At 42.1% G+C, this 19,520-nt stretch overlaps 1 protein-coding gene across 3 annotated transcripts; it reads right to left on the bottom strand.

The window, feature by feature from the left end:
• Positions 1 to 821: 821 nt before the first annotated feature.
• brdt (bromodomain, testis-specific) lies at positions 822 to 17,221 on the bottom strand. Of its 3 annotated transcripts, none has more exons than XM_048251573.1 (21): positions 17,142 to 17,221; positions 12,758 to 13,058; positions 12,334 to 12,471; positions 12,105 to 12,243; positions 11,765 to 11,892; positions 11,246 to 11,614; positions 10,737 to 10,865; positions 10,034 to 10,243; positions 9,366 to 9,547; positions 8,982 to 9,256; positions 8,505 to 8,606; positions 7,945 to 8,073; positions 6,136 to 6,197; positions 5,745 to 5,940; positions 5,128 to 5,496; positions 4,738 to 4,796; positions 4,314 to 4,380; positions 4,106 to 4,179; positions 3,807 to 4,003; positions 2,606 to 2,837; positions 822 to 2,445 (listed from the first exon to the last, which is right to left on the bottom strand). In XM_048251573.1, the coding sequence occupies exons 2-21, from the start codon at positions 12,953 to 12,955 to the stop codon at positions 2,281 to 2,283; spliced, it is 3,420 nt and encodes a 1,139-aa protein (XP_048107530.1). In that variant the 5' UTR covers positions 12,956 to 13,058; positions 17,142 to 17,221; the 3' UTR covers positions 822 to 2,280. The 3 variants fall into 3 exon arrangements, with proteins under 3 accessions (XP_048107530.1, XP_048107528.1, XP_048107531.1); XM_048251571.1 differs by having other exon boundaries at positions 16,498 to 17,198; XM_048251574.1 differs by lacking the exon at positions 5,128 to 5,496 and having other exon boundaries at positions 16,498 to 17,198.
• Between the last annotated feature and the right edge of the window lie 2,299 nt (positions 17,222 to 19,520).

Here is a 19,520-nt window from a genome sequence, read left to right as displayed (position 1 = left end):
CTAATTCTCACGTATAGTCTACAATGTTCCTTCTCCGCGTAAATTATTTACCAAATGCTTAATTATGAAATTAATATATCTTGGCGATAGTCATAGTCTATAGACCAGTGAACAATCAAACACATACTGTGAATCAATCCCAAGATTACCTATATTGGACATAGGTCTACAGATAGCGTTTCATTCCAATATGAGCGCATGGGAATAAAACTGGAAAACATCATTTCTATTCTTGGAAAGGGCATGGACCAGCGTCCATAACGCCGAGAGCATTCCGCGCGGCGTCATCAGATGCGAAGAACACACAGGAAATATTGAAAGGATGAAATCATGTCTACTATGCCTAGGCAACTGCACGTTCCCATATGGTCATTTTACAACTGGAGCGTAGAGACTGCATATAATAGACTATAAGTAATCAAGTAAGATAGGCTATGGCTTAACTTTCAGTGTTGCATTAAGGGTCAAACATGAGATTGACCTTTAAACTCTAGGATGAGTATTAATGAATGTGCTTCATATTTACCACTCCATCGAGCCTACCACTCTATAGATTGTAAATAAGCCTGATAATTTGTCAATCTAATTAAAACACAGTGGTTAGACAAGACGCACATCAGATTAGGTCGGTCTGACTGATCAGGTTCAAGAGCGATGGAGTTGACCTTGTAGTAGTGAGAGTAGCATCTTGGTCATTATGCGCCATCCATTGAAACCTGGATAGAGGCTATCGAGTCACGACCCTCCCCAGACCTATGACAAATTATCTTTTACATTAGAAACGTTTTAGATTAGCCAACACACAAAATACAAGACAACGATTTATACGGAAAATACTGTTTTGTTTAATGCGTTAACCTCTACAGTAGGCCTACGATCCTTTTGTAAATTATATATTATTTTGTGTTTTTATAGCATGACATGCTCTCATACCGTGAGATACAGAATAAAGTGCTAATGGAATAAGGAAATAGACGATAGGCCAACAGTACATTTGGACAAAGAAATAACAAAAACACCTCTACAACTTGAAAAGGTTCTCACTTGCCAAAACACTTAGAACATTCTGCAAGAAAGTAGACATTTTAGGCGCACAGCTGAGCGTCCAGGGGGGCACACTGATTCTATGGCACCTTACTTTCATGTGCACAGGAGCAAAGGGATATAAAGTGGCCGTGCTATGGTCAAATAGCAGATTCTGACGTAAAAAAAAAAAAAAAAAAAAAAAAAAAAAAAAAAAAAACTTTTACAAGGGGAACGTGTTTGAGTGTTGTCTTGAACATAATGCCTTCTTATTGGTGTTCAAAATGTACATGAAGATACCAAAATTTAACATTTCAATTAAGTGACAATCTTTCATTTGAACGAAGCCCTCAGAAATCCCATGCACTGAAAACTGAGATTTGGCAATAAAACAGGCTACAACTAAACAATTAACCCCCCAAAAAATACAAAATAAACCTTTAACTGGTACTTATACAGTAACAAAATATGTAAACTCTTTATTACAGATTAACAAACACTTCCAATATTTACTTGCATGTAGCCTATTGAGTTATTTGACAAAAGAAAAGGAAAATAGAAAAACCTTTTTTGTCCCTCAATTTAAATAAGACAAATATAACACTTAACATACTTTAGTGGTGCATCACTGAAGAGGAGTAAATGAAACACTAGGGGAAACAGACCGACCCCATTTATAACAGTTCACTTATGGTACTGCCACTTCAAAACTCCAGCAGAGAAAAATTGGATATAACATTTAAGTTGCAACAACTGGAATGCAATTCTTTTTTTTTCTTCAACTTGATACTTTCCAGAGTTCAGACCCCTAGGTTAAATGCTCTACCAAATAGAGAGAAACGGTAAGATTCAAAGCACTAAATGAGACTAAGTTCAATCAAATAATCACAAACTTACTCTGTGTAGAACATTTTTTCACCCCCCTCCCCAATTTCCCTCTCAAAAGGTCTGCTGTTGAACAAATCAACAGCGACTCAGTGCAGATGGTTCCTGGAACCCCAGGAACGGGTATGAAGGAGAAAGGCAAGAATCTGGTCCTCATTCAGCCATATACATACATGTATATTTATATATATATTTATATATTTAACATTGTACAATATCTACAGGATGCATGCTTTATCACACCCTCTTATGACAGAAACTCCACCCTCACTTAGTTTTTTCTTTTGTTTTACAGTTTCAAACTCAACCACCTGTTTCTAACACTGTGACCCGTTTCTGTCGTCAAAGATGTTAAGTTTCAAAGTTCAGGCATCAAGCATCTTGAACTTCTGGTTCTGAGGTGGAAGGTGCAGGGCATGTGGGAGTTGCGAAGGGGGACAGGATTCCAGTCAGTTTGTAGCTGAGTGAGCTAGAGTGGCTCTTCTCAAACGTGGCCATGATGTCACTTTGCATAGTCATGTCAATCACACCGGACATCTGGGGATAAAGGAAACTCAACAGTTTAAGTATAGAACAAAATACAAAGCCCAGCGAAAATCTAGAGGTCCAGACATGTTCAGAAGTCCGAGAGGGCCACACAGAAATCCCATGAAGAGCATTTCTACAATATGCCCAAACACAGAAACTAGACACTCACGGCCTCTCGCCTGCGCCGCTCCTGTTCTCTTTTGCGAGCCATTTCGCGCTGGCGGTCCATGCTGCTCTGTGTGCCCGGCTGGGGAGGCGGCGTGGAAGGCTTGGCCTCAGCTGGCTGCTCCTCCGTGACCTTAGGCTGGTCCAGGATGGCAGCGATTATGGGCAGCTCACCAGACTCCACCGAGTCCTGCCTGGTTGGAGGTTCTGGCTCAGAGCGCAATGGCTGCTGGGGACTGTATAGCATCAAAGAGGGAAATTTTTATATGATTTAGTAGAAAAATTGGTGAAAGAAATATATTAAAGGTGCTTAAACAATGGTTCTTTATACTCCTTTCAATAAGCAATTCTACAACTTTACTTCTCTATCCCTGAAAACGGAACACTCTTTTGGCTCCTGTTCCTTTAAGAACTTTCCCTGTACATGAACTCTGTTCTGACTGCAACTAATCTCGTCACATGTGAAATGAGACGAAATTATCACATTCTTGCTGGTGGCAACAGGTTTGGCATTTTATGAAAGTCACTGGGTTAGCACATAAAGCTTTACATTTACTGCTTTCTTGCTTAATTTAAGTTAATTTTCCCATTTCTTATGCCAAGAGAAGATGCATTCATATGATTACTAAGATCCTGGATGGTTTTCTTAGTGTCAATGTGGGCAGCCGTGGCCTACTGGTTAGCGCTTCGGACTTGTAACCGGAGGGTTGCCGGTTTGAACCCCGACTAGTAGGCCACGGCTGAAGTGCCCTTGAGCAAGGCACCTAACCCCTCACTGCTCCCCGAGCGCTGCTGTTGTTGCAGGCAGCTCACTGTGCCGGGATTAGTGTGTGCTTTACCTCACTGTGTTCACTGTGTGCAGTGTGTTTCACTAATTCACAGATTGGGATAAATGCAGAGACCAAATTTCCCTCACGGGATCAAGAGAGTATATATACTTATATACTTAATGTTTGTGAGATCTTTAAGATATTAGCTGACATTTTCAAATATTAATTTACACTGATGGCAATTTATTCATGTGGCGGTTAAATCAACATCCACTTGCCAAGTAGGCAGTGGCACATTTAGGGAGACATTTAGCATCAGGAGATGCATAATGGGACCAGAGCCAGGCAACTTGTCCAGAGCATAATCTTCAAATGATCTATACATTGTAATAGCATTTTCATGCATCCCAGGTATTTCTTTACTGCCTGCCATACCCATTTCTCTCTTGTGGCTTTCGGTCACGACCCGCATCCAGTTGCTGTCGCCGTAGCGCCCGCTCCCTTTCCTCCTTCTCCATGGCAACCTTGCGGAACTGCTGGAAGCTTTCTTTGGAAGCTTTGAGTGTAGAGGGGGCCAGCGAAGCCATCTTAGCCAGACTTGCCCAGGAGTCGGCGTTCTTCAGTACTATATCCTGTGTGTGGTTACCCAGATTGAGAACAGCGTTTAGGTCAGCTTAAATGGGGAGATTAGCAACATACTGGAAGTGAAGAGCTTAATGGAGTTGAATGTGCACCTTTTTGGGCTGACTGGGTTTGACCAAGTCCGCATTAGGTCTGAGTTGATCTTCGCCGTCATGATGTCTAGTGCCTACAGAGGTGTATATAAAAGAAGTCCATTAAAAATAACAGTGAGGGGAACTGCAGTGCATGGAACTTACTGCAATGGAACCCCCCTCCCCTCTCTTTCTCTCTCTCTCAGTCACACACACACACCCTGCTTACCCTGCAGTTTGGACTGCAGTGAGGGATCTCCTACAGGCTCGTCTTTCTGTGGAGCAAGTGTGTTGGGCTGCAGCAGGGACAGACAAGTTTTGGATCATGTTTCTGATCACGCCACATTGTAGTGTTTAACAGTTTAACTTTTCTATTTCACTGGCTTAACAACTGCCTTTGTGAAAGGTCAAGGCAGAAAAAAAAAAAAAAACAGCCAACAAAACCATTTTAACAAAATCTGAACAAAATCCAAGCATATTGTGGATCAATCCAAAACAGTTCACCAAAAAGGTACAGTGACCCTAAACTAACCCAATACAAACCAGTCCGAACACAGTTTAACTGATACAAATCCTTGTCAAACTTGTCATGACTGTTTTTACACAGGTATGAATTCACTGGTCAAGGACAAGTATGATGACCAAGTTCTTACCTCTGTGGGGGTGGTAGCCACACAAGGCGGAGAGGTCAAAGGTGACAGGAGACGTGGCACTGAATGGAAACAAACAGACAAAGAGGAGAAATTAGCCCTTCGCGCCTCAACAGATTAATTCACCAGCACAGGGACACGCAGCGCACGAGTGCAGGCAGGGAGCAGCTGGGGGAGAAGAGGCATCCAGAGACACCAAAACACTCGACGGAGCTCCAGAACATGCATGTAAGCAGGCGGCCAGAAGACACACTAGAAATCATGCAAGAGTACAGAGTCTGTATCCTGTTGAGGAGGTAATATTGTCGGTGTTGAGTGAGAGTGGGGGGAGAAGCAGGGAAGGCATGAGATGGAGGTTGTTTGCTGACGCGGGTCAAGGTGGATCCGTCTTACCTTCCTCCTGCTGGGTACCGCTACTAGGCTTCAGAGGGTTCTCCAAAGGACCAGGAGAACTCGGCTCCAGTCCCGATTCCTGTGAGAGGGGCTGAGGGATGGGGGCAGAGGTATCGGTTGGGGACAGATAAGGAGAACTGGTGGCACTAGTGCCACAGAAAAGGGGAATTGTTTCAGCAGGGGTGTCTGACGCATCTCTGTGTGAAGGTGTGGGGGTATTGGGATTTGGTGTTGTTGGTGAGGAAGTGGTCATCACCGAGTCCTGCTCTATGGGAGGCTGTGTATGGGGGCCTGTCCGGTTTTTGCGAGGTAGAGGGGCTGCTTTGGTGCTGGGTGGAGCTGGCTGTGGGGGCAGGCAACTATGTAAGGCTGAAGGAGACAGTGGGATCAGAGGGAGGAAAGAGTCAAAAACAAAAAGGTAAATAAAAAACGTGTTTGTGTTAGTCGTCAGCATATGGCCTCAAAATGTCACTTAAAAGGAGGCAACGTCATCCGATCTGTTCCCTTCCAAGCAGACCAAGCCTTTTTAAAAACAACAGTCTTAAATAAATCTTGAAAAGGATGCTTCTTTGGGATAATGTAGTTCTGTTTAATGCAAACACATAAAACACACACACCTGGGGGTGATACAATGCACTCTGTTGGAGGCAGAATGCCATGCCGCTTCTGTGTCAGACTTTTAGACTCCGCAGTGGAGGCTGAAACCTCCCGGGCTGAATGGGGAAGATCTGATGACCCGCTGGTCTGAAGAGATGCCTGTGATGGGTCCTCTCCTACAGGGCCCTCCTTCAGAAGGCCTGCACGCTGCGACTCCTGTTTAAAAATACATTACAGCCACCCTTTTAAGAAGTCTGCTGCAGGTCTCTCATATCAAACATCCAGGGGCAGTGACTACTGTTCCTACACGTGACCATCACAGCATTTCTTGACCCAGTACATCCAAATTCCAAACAAACAGACATTGTCTGGATTGGGTCGTGACTTTAAGAAATGAATGACTATTAGTACCTTTGTTTTTACTTTCTTTTTGTGTGCGCCGGTTTTATGATGCTTCCGCTTTGCTTTCTTCTCTGCAAGACACGCACACAAGGCACATGATCACCACTGCAGTCGGAGAATTGAGCCAAGCTACATAACTACAAAGGAATGCCTATGCATAATTTCATAAAACACCATGTGTGACTCAGCTTCCCAATGGAAAATGTGCAATGAGGTATTTTTACTACTCCAGTCCAGTATATACAAATCGCCATAAAAAAGGAGGATCGAATTGAACACTCTGAGGGAAACAAAACATTGACAAAACCACCAAAAGCACAAACTAGACACAAGACACAAACTAAACAAAGTAACTTACCTCTATAATAAATTATATAATTTTGAGCCAATTTCTTCTCATCACTAGCTTCAGCTAATACGGAGTACCAGTAGTGTGTGCGATGTCAGTGAATACTAAATTTGTACTATGTGACGGGACATTAAATACAGAGAATTTTGTGAAATAAAAAAATAAATAAATAAATAAATAAAAAAAACACACCACTAATCTTAAAATGTACACCAGTCTATGATTTTTTTTTTTATTTGAACCTCAAAGTCCAATGAAAAAGCTTCATACCTTTTTAAGGTAAAACGCAAACAATTTGCACAAAGCTACAAAACAGCACATTCTCCTGCTTTTTGATGTAAAAGCATGACAGTCTCTTGACTCTAGTCTAAACCTTCATTTGGTCCAGCTCCTATCCTGCTTTGTTTACAATCTAGTGGGTACCTTTAACATAAAACAAGTGTAATGTACAGTGTATCCTTTGTTTCTAAGTCAAACAAACTACATATAAAACTTTGCATAACAAAAAATAACAAAAGAACGAGAAAAGAAAAATACAAAAACGGGTACAAAGGAAACTGATGCCACAACCAAAACCCAGTCTACAATGAAGTACAGAGAGGTGAGCACTGGGGCCTAAAGAAGCAGCACAGAGATGAGGGGTGGGCAGCACAACTAGTTGGATTCCAAATGGGACATTTTTGGTCACATGCAAATTAACATCAACATTTTAAATGGCTGATGGCATTGAGGCTGTTCAGAGGATTACAAACTATTTTAAAAAAGGCTGCCAATAAAGGGCTATGCAATAACTCCATAGGATGCCACTGTGAACTGGGGAGGAAAACTGAACTGTAGAGGCATGTTTGTCTACTGCACCACAGGACATTGATTGGCTTTTCTTTATGCCCCAGCATTACCATTACTGATGTGGGTGAGACAACATAGAGCAACTGCAATGTTAACAAATCAAAACCTCAAAAAAACAAATAAATATAGCTCTAAAATGAAATGTGAGGGGAAAATAGTTTCATGTGATAGTTTATTCTCTTAAGGAGAGAGGAAAAAAGTGCTTGAAATACAGAAGAAAAAAAAAAAAACACCCATTCAACTAAATGAAATCAAAACGACAAACACACTAAAAAATAAAACCTAAATGAGTTAAACTTTCAAGTATTTGGTTTTACCAGCAGGAGATAAAAAAAAGTGACGTAGGTGAACTTTGCAAGGAGGTGGATAGTGGTGGGGGATATGTGTATCCACAGACACAGATTAGCGTTTATTTATTCATAAGTTCGTTTATTTCTCCGCTCGTTTATTTTTCTCTTGTCCTTTTTTTGGTGGAAGGTGTAACAAAAAAACGGTGCCGTTGTGCATCCTCGCCCTATGAAAGACAGAAAGCGAGGAAGGGAGGGGGAGAGAGGTGAAGTGGAAGGGTGGAGTGGGGTTGGGGGGCGATGGATAAGAGTGCTGAGCGTGAGACAGCTAACCTGATTCAGAGTCACTGCTATCAGAGGAGCTAGAATCACTACTACTGCTGTCGGAGCTGGAGGAGGAGCTACTGCTGTCGCTGAGGCGCGAGCTCTGGCCCATCTCGGAGACCGCTGAGGGGGCCTCATCTGTGGGGAGGACAGGGGGAGGGGAAGAGAGAGAGAGAGAAGGAGACAGAGATAAGCTTCATACACAAAAACATGTCAACTATTACCACTGTTTTGAGTGGGCTTGGGAAAGAGGTCTCAACCCACTGATTTTATAAACAGGCTTGCATATCTAGAATTAGAAAAATACTTCAGTGGAATAGTTAGGTAAGTTGACCAGCGACATGAAGCACACTATGCCGACTTATATAGCATCTTACAAAAAATGACAAAGTCTGCTGCAACCTCATTTCAAACAACCAGCCAAGTTTGTGCATAAAGAACAAGGACAGCGAAGAACAATCCAAGTACACACGCTTGTGATTAGTCTTTGCTAGTATGTGTCTGCTTTTAGTCAGCATGTGATTTTTCATAAAGCAAGCTGTGTCCTTCACCATCAACTCAGCACTTACTCTTGGCTTTCGTCCTCTTCGTGAGCTCCTCGCCTCCGTTCTGTTTGTCAGCTTCCTTCTTTGTGTCGTGCTTTTCTCCTTTGGGCTTCGCCGCCTGTTTCTCTGCGGAGGATTAGAACCGAGAGGAGAGTGAACTTCTTTCCGCTCAATGGAAAGAGCTGACACAGGCAACAGTGACTCATGGTTTCAAGCACAGGGACCTGGGGGACCCGACCGAAACTACACATGACCTCCACTCAGGGAACATCATCAGCGCTACAGTGTGCTAATGCTATGCATGACTTACTCAGAGGCAAGCTATGCATTTTCCCACAAAAACCTCTCTGGTTTGGTATGATTGCAAACTTTGGTCTAAGTGAATACAACATTCCTAAGAAAATGCTTTTCAAACAGTGTTTTATGTGCTACTTCAAAGGCATTTAAAAGGCACAGTATTGTGTTACCATTAAAAAAAAAAAAATGAAAAAATGTACTCACGGCTGGAGCTTTTGCGTCGCTTTCTCAGGCAGGTCTGGACGAAGGCCTCCAGCATCCGGAGTGTTGACGGCTTGAGCATCTCGAAGTCGATCTCGATCTCCTCTGGGTTGGTGTCACGCAGCGCAGGCTCACGGGCCTTGATGATAGTCACCACCTTGCCCAGCTTGTCCCCTGGCAACTTGTTAATGTCCAGACTCAGCCTCCGCTTCTCCTCGTACGACATGGGCAGAGCCGGAGCCTCGTCCTCCGACAGCTCAATCGCGTCCTTTTGGCGACTGCAGGAGGACATTCCAAAAGGAACACAACTTTTAGTGACTTGGATCTCATGATGCAGATTATGAATTTCTGCAGGAGAGGAGAAGAGATGGAATGTTGGTCTTTTACCTGGCCTTGCTTCCCTTCTTCTGGCCTTTGGTCTTGGTTTTGTGGCCCTTCGTGTCGTCCCATTTGCGTTTGGTGGCCTCCTTCTCCTTTTTCCTCTTTTTGTCCTTTGACTTTTCTTTCTTCTTTGGCTTCAGAAGGGGCACTTGTGTTAGCAGCTGTAGCTGCTCATGGACGGCCTTCAGCTGCATTAGATATTGATGAACAACAGTTGGCAAAACTAATGATAATAATCATCGTCATCATCATCATCATCATCAAGCGATCCGCAATCTAAATCTTTGGAAAGCATACTATGCTTGATCATCATGCTACTAACAACCAGCCAATCTAATTTGTTTCTCTGCCAACACTCGGTGCCTAGCAACAGATTTCTAGTGAAGGAGCAACTCGAATTAGGAGTGCCCATGACACTGACAATATTAGTGCTGATTTTTTAAAAATCTTACAGAAACACACACAGCTGACAGTGGCTTCACTCAGGCACACATACATTTAAATTACCTCAGAGGATGGCAAAGGGAAAGAATATTATGTCAGCCTATTAGACCTGGAACAGGAAATTCACTTATACAAAGTGATCTACCAATTCATTTTTTTTTGGAGAAAGTGACATTTTCAAACGACCGAAGTTGCCATTGCTCTGAAAATGGACAGTAATGTGAGCGGACCTGCTCCTGGAGATTGGCCAGACGCTTTTCCCGCTCCTCCTCATCCTCCTCAGATTCCGAGGAGCTGTCCGAGTCAGACGAGCTGTCGCTACTCTCCGAGCTGGAGGGGCTCTTCACTGGCCTCTTCTCCTTCTGGCTGAGCGGCCGCACGGGCAGATCACTCTTCACCGGCTCCGGAGGAATCTTGGCAAAGCGAGACTCAAACACCTCCTATAACAAGGAAACAAGTAGTGCGTCAATTTCAGGCTTTCCGGCAGCAAAATTCTGATTATTTCCCCCGCACTTCTCTTCTCACATCAACGTAGGTAATTTTTGATGTTCTTGAAGGACCCCATCTTGGATTTTGAGCTTCTAATAAAGGCTGATGTCCTTGTGACTTTCTGATTAAAGGCTGACGTTATCTAAGAATCTATAAGCCATTGCTGGGATTTGTGTTTATTTCTTCAGCTTTATAATTACCAATTCACTATTTGAGTATTAGTTTCATCATGATGAGGGTGGAGGGGAGACATTGTCCTAACAGTTATTACATCTGCAAAAAAAATATATCTTTGATTTTGACCTAAGACTTTTTACCCATTTCTTAAAAATCTGTTGGCATAGCATTATTAATAACCACTGCCACATATATTATTTCAGATCACACTGAAGTAATACAGTCTTACATTACAACACATGTAGGTTGCGATGAGCTGAAACGCACCTGTAATCTCTGTGCCATGGCAACAACCTCGTGAGTGGGGGGATTGTATTTGTAACAGTTAGAGAACATAAGCCGAACGTCCGCCGCAAACTGCAGGGCATCTGTATATTCTCGGGTGTCCATTTTTCTCTGCAAAGGCAAAAAAAATTGTATATTCAAGACCACCCACATATACTTCCACCTACGCCAAGTTAATCCCATGAGTGCTTACAGGGGAAAACGCACATCTGACTAATTCACAGCAACTCTGAGGGTATCGCTGACAGCAATGCTAACAGTCATCATATCTTAGAGCGCCTTTTATTAACCAAACATGCAATGCTTATTGACTCTCACGATACACATACATATTCAAGTTACATGCAATGAAACATAATTATGAAAGCAGTCTTGTGTGTCAATGAAGTTAATCTTCCTAGAGATATTCGATAGCCAGCTCACTAGTGTTACACAATCTAAAGAATTTTTCCTCTTCAAAGAACACTGAGCTATTGGTTAAGGGCTCTGACCTTTATGGTGCCCATGTCCATGGGCTGCTGCACAATGTCATAGTAATCATGCAAGCAAAGTCCCTCCACGTCCACGGGCTTGTAGAAGGGCCAGGCGTAAGCATAGTGCTTCTTGGCAAACATCTCCTTCAGGATGGTGTTGCAGTGCTTGAGGCGCTCTGACAGCTTGGCCCTCTTGGCACCATGGTGATGCTGCTGAGGCGAGTCAGGCAGGTCCTTCCTCGGGGGCTTGATGGGCCGGCCGCTGCCCCGCCGGGAGATCACCTTAAGTGCCTTGGCCTCGTCCACGCATGGCGACGGCTCGCAGCTGGGGAGCGTGGAGCCCACAGGCGTGGTGGTGTCTGCTTTTCGCTTCACCCCTTTCTTGATCTAATCGGGGATGGGACGAAGAGAGGGACAGCATTTGTCACGTGTGTGTTTACATGTGTGCAAATAGGTGCATATCAGACACAAATCATAAACACCAAAACACTCCACCTTTAGAGGAGGTTTATCTGTCTGTCTGAAAAGGGAACTAACTTTTGCAGAGAGCTGAGCAGAGAGAGGGGTACTGGGCATGGTGTGAAGCGCTTCTGGGGGGATGACCGTCACTGTCTGCTGGAACACAACCTCTGACACGGGAGACTGGGGCCTCTGTTTCACCAGGCCTGCAGGCAGAGAGAGAGAAAAGAATCGCATAGGAAGAAAAACAAAGGGAGGGAGGGAAAGAGGGATGGAGAGAGAGGGGGGGTGGAGAGAGAGAGGACAAGGGGCAGTTAGAGGCCCTCATGGGAGGCAGTATGTTTCCATGAATGCAGTATAATGGTGTAGACAGCTTTATCTAGGAGGACCCCCTCGAGGACAAGACACGCTCAAGCACCTGACAACGACTTCCTCCCCTTCCCCGGAGCCTTCGTTGTCACAGCACTCATCTCGGTCTCTTCCTGAGGCATATCCGCTACCTTCTCCAGGAAGTGCTTCTCTAGAGCCTGGGCCATCAGGACAATGTCGTCTCCAGGCTGTGTAGGGAGGATAAGACATCATTAGATTACACAGTATGTTCAACACTGCTTAATGAACCCATTTGCAAGAGACAATAGTCTGCTTACTCTATTGTACAAATAGCAGTTGGTGAACATTGAGTTGAAGTCTTCAATACATTCCATGGCCTTCCAGTAATAGTTGTTTTCTAGACGTTTCTTGATTGTGTTCAGATCCATGGGTTTTTTAATGATTGTATAATAATCCTTGGGGAAAGAGGAACACAAAATATAATACATAAAAATGATTTCTACCATATTAGATCCAACAATTGCCCAGAAACAGTAAATGACCCTTATAACATTAAGGATAATTTAACTTGTCTTTCAATTCAATTTAATCAGGGTATAATAGACAATCAATATCATATCCAAGAATCCACAAAGACTACAAAAAGAAGTCAAAATTGTTCATTATTACAGTGCTTGACCATACTTGTTGTTCTTATTGACACCCTGGTAACCCTTGCTATGGGGGGCTGGCACTACTTACAGGTAGCTGGAGCCTGACTGCATCCACAGGGAATCTGAAAGGCCAGGAGAAGTGATGCCTCCACAGCGCTCGCACCACCACCTTGTCCAGGTACTGCAGTTGATTGGTGAGACGGCCGGGCTTCTTGGGGTTTTTGTACTCTGGAGGCGGGGGATTCCCGCCCGTCGTGTTCATGGGAGGTCGCATCACATCCGACATCTCGAGGGGGACAGCAGGGGGTGGGAGCCCAGAGCGGAGGGTCTGTGGGCGTTTTTTTGAAAGGGGCGGTTCAGTGCTCACTGCACATCTTCTGCCTGTACCACTGGATGGGGAGGGGGAGAGAGGAATGTTCAGCACTGGGGCATGTTTTATTTTTGCTGACGCAACCATTCCACTCACACCATTACTCATGAAAAATCAGAAATGAGAAAAACAAAAGGACCAGTTCATTGGGACCATTGTAAAAGCAGGACTGCTAGAACTAAAATAATAATAATTTTTAAAAAGATAAAGAAGTATCTGGTCACGCAGTGCTGCCTTACCCAAAAGGGATTACTAAAGCCCTAAGAAATCCTTTGTCAAACAGGATTCATACTCTGATTAGTTAAGCCAGCTAGTTGTCCAGCCATGGACATCAAATTCAGCTCAGCAGACCAGAGCACAGAATTCTACCACTGGCAACTTAACTTATGCCATGTCAACCCTAGACATGTCCCACCAAAACAAGTAGCAATATAGTACAAAAGAAACAACTCACAAAGAGCAAATAGCTCTGGTGCTTTATTTTAAAAAAATTAAATGGCTTTAGATGGATAGGCATTAAAATGGATTATGGTCTGCAGTAGCATTCATCCCATGAAGTTCTGTAATACACTCAAATCCATTCCTTTTCAGATATATGGTGTCATAGAAGGACATTCACCACGCATGCGCCTCTATTAAACTAAGGATACACCGTTTTTGAAATTCTGTTATTTTAAGCTTGAAGGAAAGTTTTCCAACCCGACACTGGCCCACAGCTAAGCAGATTAAATGAAACACTGCAAGCACTGCTTGAACACCATGGTAAACAATTGATATTTTGAGAACCATACATCGCAGAAGTATATATATATATATATATATATATATATTTTTTTTTTTTTTTTATTATAGGTTTTAAGACAACATAAAATACAGTATAATCTATGTTCAGACTTAATTTCCAATTGGCAGACATTAAGCAGCCAGAAATGCTCATCCTGTTTAAGTATGTTTTGCCCAGTGATGCCAGTTTAACAAAGGACAATTTTAAATGGTTTCGGGGATGGTCAACAATGTAACACCAGCATGCCATTACATGGAAGAACCCAGTACACCAACATCCTATGTCTACAAGTCCTGCTTGAGTGGTGGCCACTGCCACCTACTGACTCCACATATGTACTTCCTCCACAAGGAAAACCAAAGACCTAAGTGACTGACAGTACAACCAATCATAACATTGCCTACGTAAGTGGAGAAAAACTTAAAGGCCCCAAGTTGATCCATAATTTAATGATGCCACTCAGGACACTTTGTATTAAAAGCTTACCTGCTCACCCAGACCAGTGGACTAGAACAGAACTATGGCCCGATACTTTATGGAACATACTCAGAAGCAAATATACACAGTGCTCTTCCATCCACAAAAAGTGGCTACTGCACCGAATATTCAGACAGTAGTGGATGCACTTGATTGGGGGAGGACAAGGAATTAGGATAAAGAGGGCAAACTGACCATACACTCATGGACCAAATAATGAATGTGTTACCATTTGGTCCCAAGATAAGGCATGTGAAAAATAACAACATCCCTGACAAGTAATCAAAGGCCAACAAACCTTCCACCAATTCATACCACAATACTGTTGACAACATATATACATGGGCACAACACTGGCTGGCTGGACATTGATAGTTCATAAACTCTTTGAACATAAAAGTTGTTGCCAAAAATCTAACACATTATCCAGGAAGTTCCAAAAACAATTGAAACACTGGACAACTATGCAAAGACTGAGGCAACATTGCATTGGGTCAACAAAGGCTAAACGGAAAGAATGACTGTCAAATCATGATCAACCCATGTTGATGATCATTCTACATCCACAACACCTCTCCAACACTTAATGCAACATTTTATACCACTTACCCCGATCAAGAACTCAATTCTTCAAATTGGGCATCTTCTGTCATAATGGATTTGGCCCATACCCAATCAAATAATTTACATTACAAGTTATGTAGAGCTTTCTGTTCAGTTTATTTGCAGGAGGTACATTTGATTTTACATATGAACTATTAGCCCTGCCAAGGACTTACAAATTCAGTTCAAAATAAAAACAAAGAGTATCATGTAATAAACAAAGGCAAAAATTTATTTAATAATCTATCACTTCAAAACAAAACAATTACACATTCGCATTATCCTAAAGTCAAACGTGGGAACAACAGACCTGTCATTTTAAACTGATGACGAGTCTGTCCGTTTGGAGGGGGGAAGAAAGGAAACAATTGCGGCATTTGTTTTTTTATTTATTTTCTAGACGATTACAATTTGTGTTTGAATAATTAGAAGCCATTGAGATGCTACATGTCAAGCTTGTTGAGGGCAATTATTAACTTAGTTAACGTCGACAATGAACGATCACTGCCAACGTGTAGGGTGAGAGTTGCAAAGATGGAACACCGCAGTCATAACTGCTGAAAGTGTAAACAAACTGGCCAGTAAACTTGTAAGGTTACATATTCGTGGTCAACTTATGTGTTTAATACATTTTAACGGTTATCTTTACAGATAAGCATGTCAATAAGGTTACCTGCATGACGTTACCTATTCAAGTTAACGTTACTTTACGATGAATTACCAGTTAAAGACTTTTCGCACAAGCAGTAACGTTATATTTGACAGAAAAGACAGCTGCCAACTTCTAACGTTAAACACAACATTAATGTTTAACGTTAACATTTTCGAAACTTAACTGGGTAACTTAAAATACCGTTTATCGCTTAACATTAGCTTGCTATTGATACCTTAGCCAATGTTATCGTTCCAATAAACCTTAACGCTGGTTAATGATCGTTGCCTGGAGATAAAATAACGTTAATGGATACGCAACTTTGCCTAATTGCGTCAATTCCTGGGCCATCAGCATAGCAAAAACGTGTTATCGATGACCATCACGTTGGCTACTTGCAAACTCCATTAACGTTAAATAACCATAGCCATGCCCCAAGATTGCATGATGCAATCAGCACCGTCAAACAGTAACAGTTGTGGTTAGCGTTAGCTAACGTTAACGTTACAGTGCACGTCAACACGAAAACAAATGGTTGTTAGCCAACTGATCATGTGCTTAATAATCAACGCTTTATACCTAAATACACTTCCCATTCTTACTAACTTAAGATAGAAACATGACATTTTAATCATAGTTACGTTCTTAAAATGGGGTCACTGAATACACGTTTGTCTCCATGTTTGGATATTTTGGCTGGCTAGCTAGCAACAAAATGGCGACAGGAAGCACTGGCCTTAGCGTGTCGCAAGACAACACGTAGAGAATTGCGTCTTTTAAAAACTAGGCTAGTGGCCCTCCACCCTCGCAGATATCAGTCCACCACAGCCAAGTCACGACATTCACATACAGGCTATGTACAGAAATAGATTTCTGTCAACACAGATCGCTTCGTCAAACGTTAGTTAATGTTAACTAATTCAACCTGATCTCAAAATTTACCTTTCCGTCTCTGGCACAACAAGAGTGTTTTTACTGCCGAACTGAGACAGACGTTCTGAGCCGAGATGTTCTGCTGGACAGTTGAGACGTGCTGGATCTTGACGCTGTTACTCGCGTTTATATAATTACCCAACTTTATATTGTATTTTAAAATAATCAACTGAAAAACAACCAATGTACAATCTTGTTTTTAGTTTTCGCAGCAAGGCAGTCTTCAATGGCGGACGTCTCTTTGACTAACCGCCTGGTATTTATACCCTTCTGTTTGGAACTCGAGCTCCAATTGGTCAAAACGCTTCACGTGCCACAGTGCTCTTCGTTTTTCAAGACGACGAGCAAGTAACACAAACAATGTACCCTTGCAAGATTTTAAGTGTTCACCGTCGACCTGACAGACTTTAGTTAAGCATCCATCCCTTAAAGAGCTACATGTAAGGTTGCACGGCGAAATTACTCGAAAAAAACCAAGGATATGTACGTCAGAGTATTTTTCAAAAGTACGACATAACTGGTCTGTGGACATCACATGACCATTCTAGAACATTCCATTGATTTGTTGGGAAAGTACTGGTTAACTTCAACTAATTCATCCAGCCAGTTGTTTCAAAATTACAAATTACTACCTATCAAACGCCTAAACTTACGGAAACCCTGCATGCTTGTCTCCGCGTAGCTTCAGTATTCTGTAAGCGCTAGATATGATATGATAGCGAAGACAGCCTTGACAAAGGGGCGGGTAACATTCGTCATGCGCATGTGTACGGCGCCCGAACTGATTGGCAAAGGGATTGACGCCAGGGGTAACGTCATTAGCCCTGTTTTTGGAAAGGCTAGATCGCATTTAAAACGAATGTTGCTCTTGTGTTTGGAGTTTTTGGATTTTACTCACTTTGCTAATTTATTTAAATGATGGGAGATGTCCTCAATCTTTTCAGTTCCATGCCTCATCAAGATTTTAACAAAGGTGTCTGTTGTTTTAAAATGCTAATTTTTCAGTCTAAAATTAGTCTATACTAAATTTAGTGTCTTAATGCTTGGAAACTGTTTTATTCACAAGTTTTCTCGTAACAGAATGCTTGGGCCAGACAGCCCTATAGCCTAATAAAGTAGACCTGAAGCAGATTCAGAAATTAGCCTAGGCTACTTATTTTTTCCCCCCCAATGACATTAGCTCTTTGTTTCGATAAACTTAATAGGCCGAAAGATTAACTTATTCAATTTAATTAAATTCAACTAATTCAATTTAAATTAAATTATTCACTCACTGAGCAAATTCAAATTTAGCTCAGAGTTCCCGCTAGAGTCTACTATAATTTGTTATATTTTAATGTGAGGAAACAAAAGCATTTCTAATTGATTTAAATGGTCACCTCATTCAAGCTGAAAGAAAGATCTGCTTATGCAATTTTGCAGATTTTGAATGCATATATTCACATTCGTATTGTTATTAAGATCAGGGATGGATTTTTGCACGGGCCTACCGGGCCCAGGCCCAGGGGCCCAAGGGGTCAGGGAGCCCTGAAGCCCAAGCTTTTGCATGGAATCATTGCCTCAATATCAACAAATCAGGATGTAGGCTATGAATCTGATTGAATTTAGTATTGGCCATCCCCAAAATGCACCAGAATACAGGAAATCCCATCAAACAAATTAAAAATGGACCCCCCCCCACATATACGACAACAAGTGGGGGGCCCTTAATACATCTGGGCCCAGGGGCCCGAAAGTTCATAATCCGCCCATGATGCATTATTCAACATAATAATGATAATTAACATTTAGGCTACTCCATCATTTTTGTTAATTATCTTGTCAATTTGATTGTTGAAATAATATGTGCACAAGCCTAATATAATTTCCAAAACCTGTTTAAGCCAATTTACTAATTAACTACATGTATGCATGGATGCCTGAGTGTAGGAGATGGCCTAATACAAATATTTTTAAATGGTCCACAAGAGAGCAGCATTGACCACATTTTCAAGTATATTGAAAATTGGACCTCTAGATTTAGTTTGTACCAACCAAATTCAGAGAAAGGAGTATCCTAGAGGGTTAGAATAAAGTGTCATTTTGGTGAATTTATGTCTCTCCAACAGATGTTTTTTATCGCATGTTTTTCTTTTTTTATGGGGGAAAGAATTCAGCAGCCATTGTAAAGTGCCCTCTTTGTTTGCTTGTATTTGAGATGAAAGACCCAATCATTCTTTGAGACTCAAGAGTTCAAGGGTTAATGCTCAACATTCCAGTGAGGTCGTTCGTCATGTATGAGAAACAATTCAAGAGACAAGATGCTTGAGGAAAAGAGGCAACAGCGTGAATGAATCAGATGTTCTCTTGTATTACTATAAAATACAATTAGATCATATGGTACTTGTTAACACCTGATAAAATGAACATTGTAAGCACATTCATGAGAGCACTGCACAGAGGTGGTGTTCATGAGGGTAAAAGACAGTGCATTTCTTTGGCAGAGGCATGGGTTGTTTTTGTAGAGCTTGCTCCAGCAGCAGTATCATGCTCTCAGTGTCCATTCCATGTTTCTATTTGCTTTTTCACTTCTCCAACGTCTCTACCCATACCTAGAGTGTGAAACAAAGCTGCTGTGTTTGTTTTGCCAAGTAATGCTCTCAAGCCCCTGTTCCTCTCACTGACCTGTCTGTGGTTCTGTGCCACAGAAGGCAGACATCTGCAGCTTTCCTTGGTGTGTATGTGTTTACTTATTTACGTGAGTGTTAATGCTATGCCAAACGATCCCGCTTAGTAGTGTTCAATGAAGGCAATGAGGTGTCATGGTGTCATGTTACCATGCTAGGTCCCTGTACACCCAATTCAATAGTTGAATGAAAATGGATTGTTAAAATGAAAGCACACAGCATGTAAATATGCTCAGGCCTTTTATGAGGCCACAAATAAATATCAAAATACAGAGGTAGCTCTCTCTCTCTCTGTATTTTCTCTCTCTCTCTCTCTCTCACACACACACAAACACATACACACACACACACAAACACACACACACT

Source organism: Alosa alosa, chromosome 9, assembly GCF_017589495.1.
Source record: "Alosa alosa isolate M-15738 ecotype Scorff River chromosome 9, AALO_Geno_1.1, whole genome shotgun sequence".
In the NCBI taxonomy this organism is placed as follows: Eukaryota; Metazoa; Chordata; class Actinopteri; order Clupeiformes; family Clupeidae; genus Alosa; species Alosa alosa.
This window is presented reverse-complemented; position numbering and strand designations above follow the sequence as displayed.

Excerpts from the sequence above, each read along its gene's own strand:
- brdt (XM_048251573.1), bottom strand. The coding sequence starts at position 12,955 with ATGTCGGATGTGATGCGACCTCCCATGAACACGACGGGCGGGAATCCC. Across the intron at positions 10,866-11,245 it reads TGGACATGGGCACCATAAAG|AGAAAAATGGACACCCGAGA; the intron begins GTCAGAGCCCTT and ends TTGCCTTTGCAG. Across the intron at positions 4,180-4,313 it reads ACTGCAGTCCAAACTGCAGG|GCACTAGACATCATGACGGC; the intron begins GTAAGCAGGGTG and ends ACACCTCTGTAG.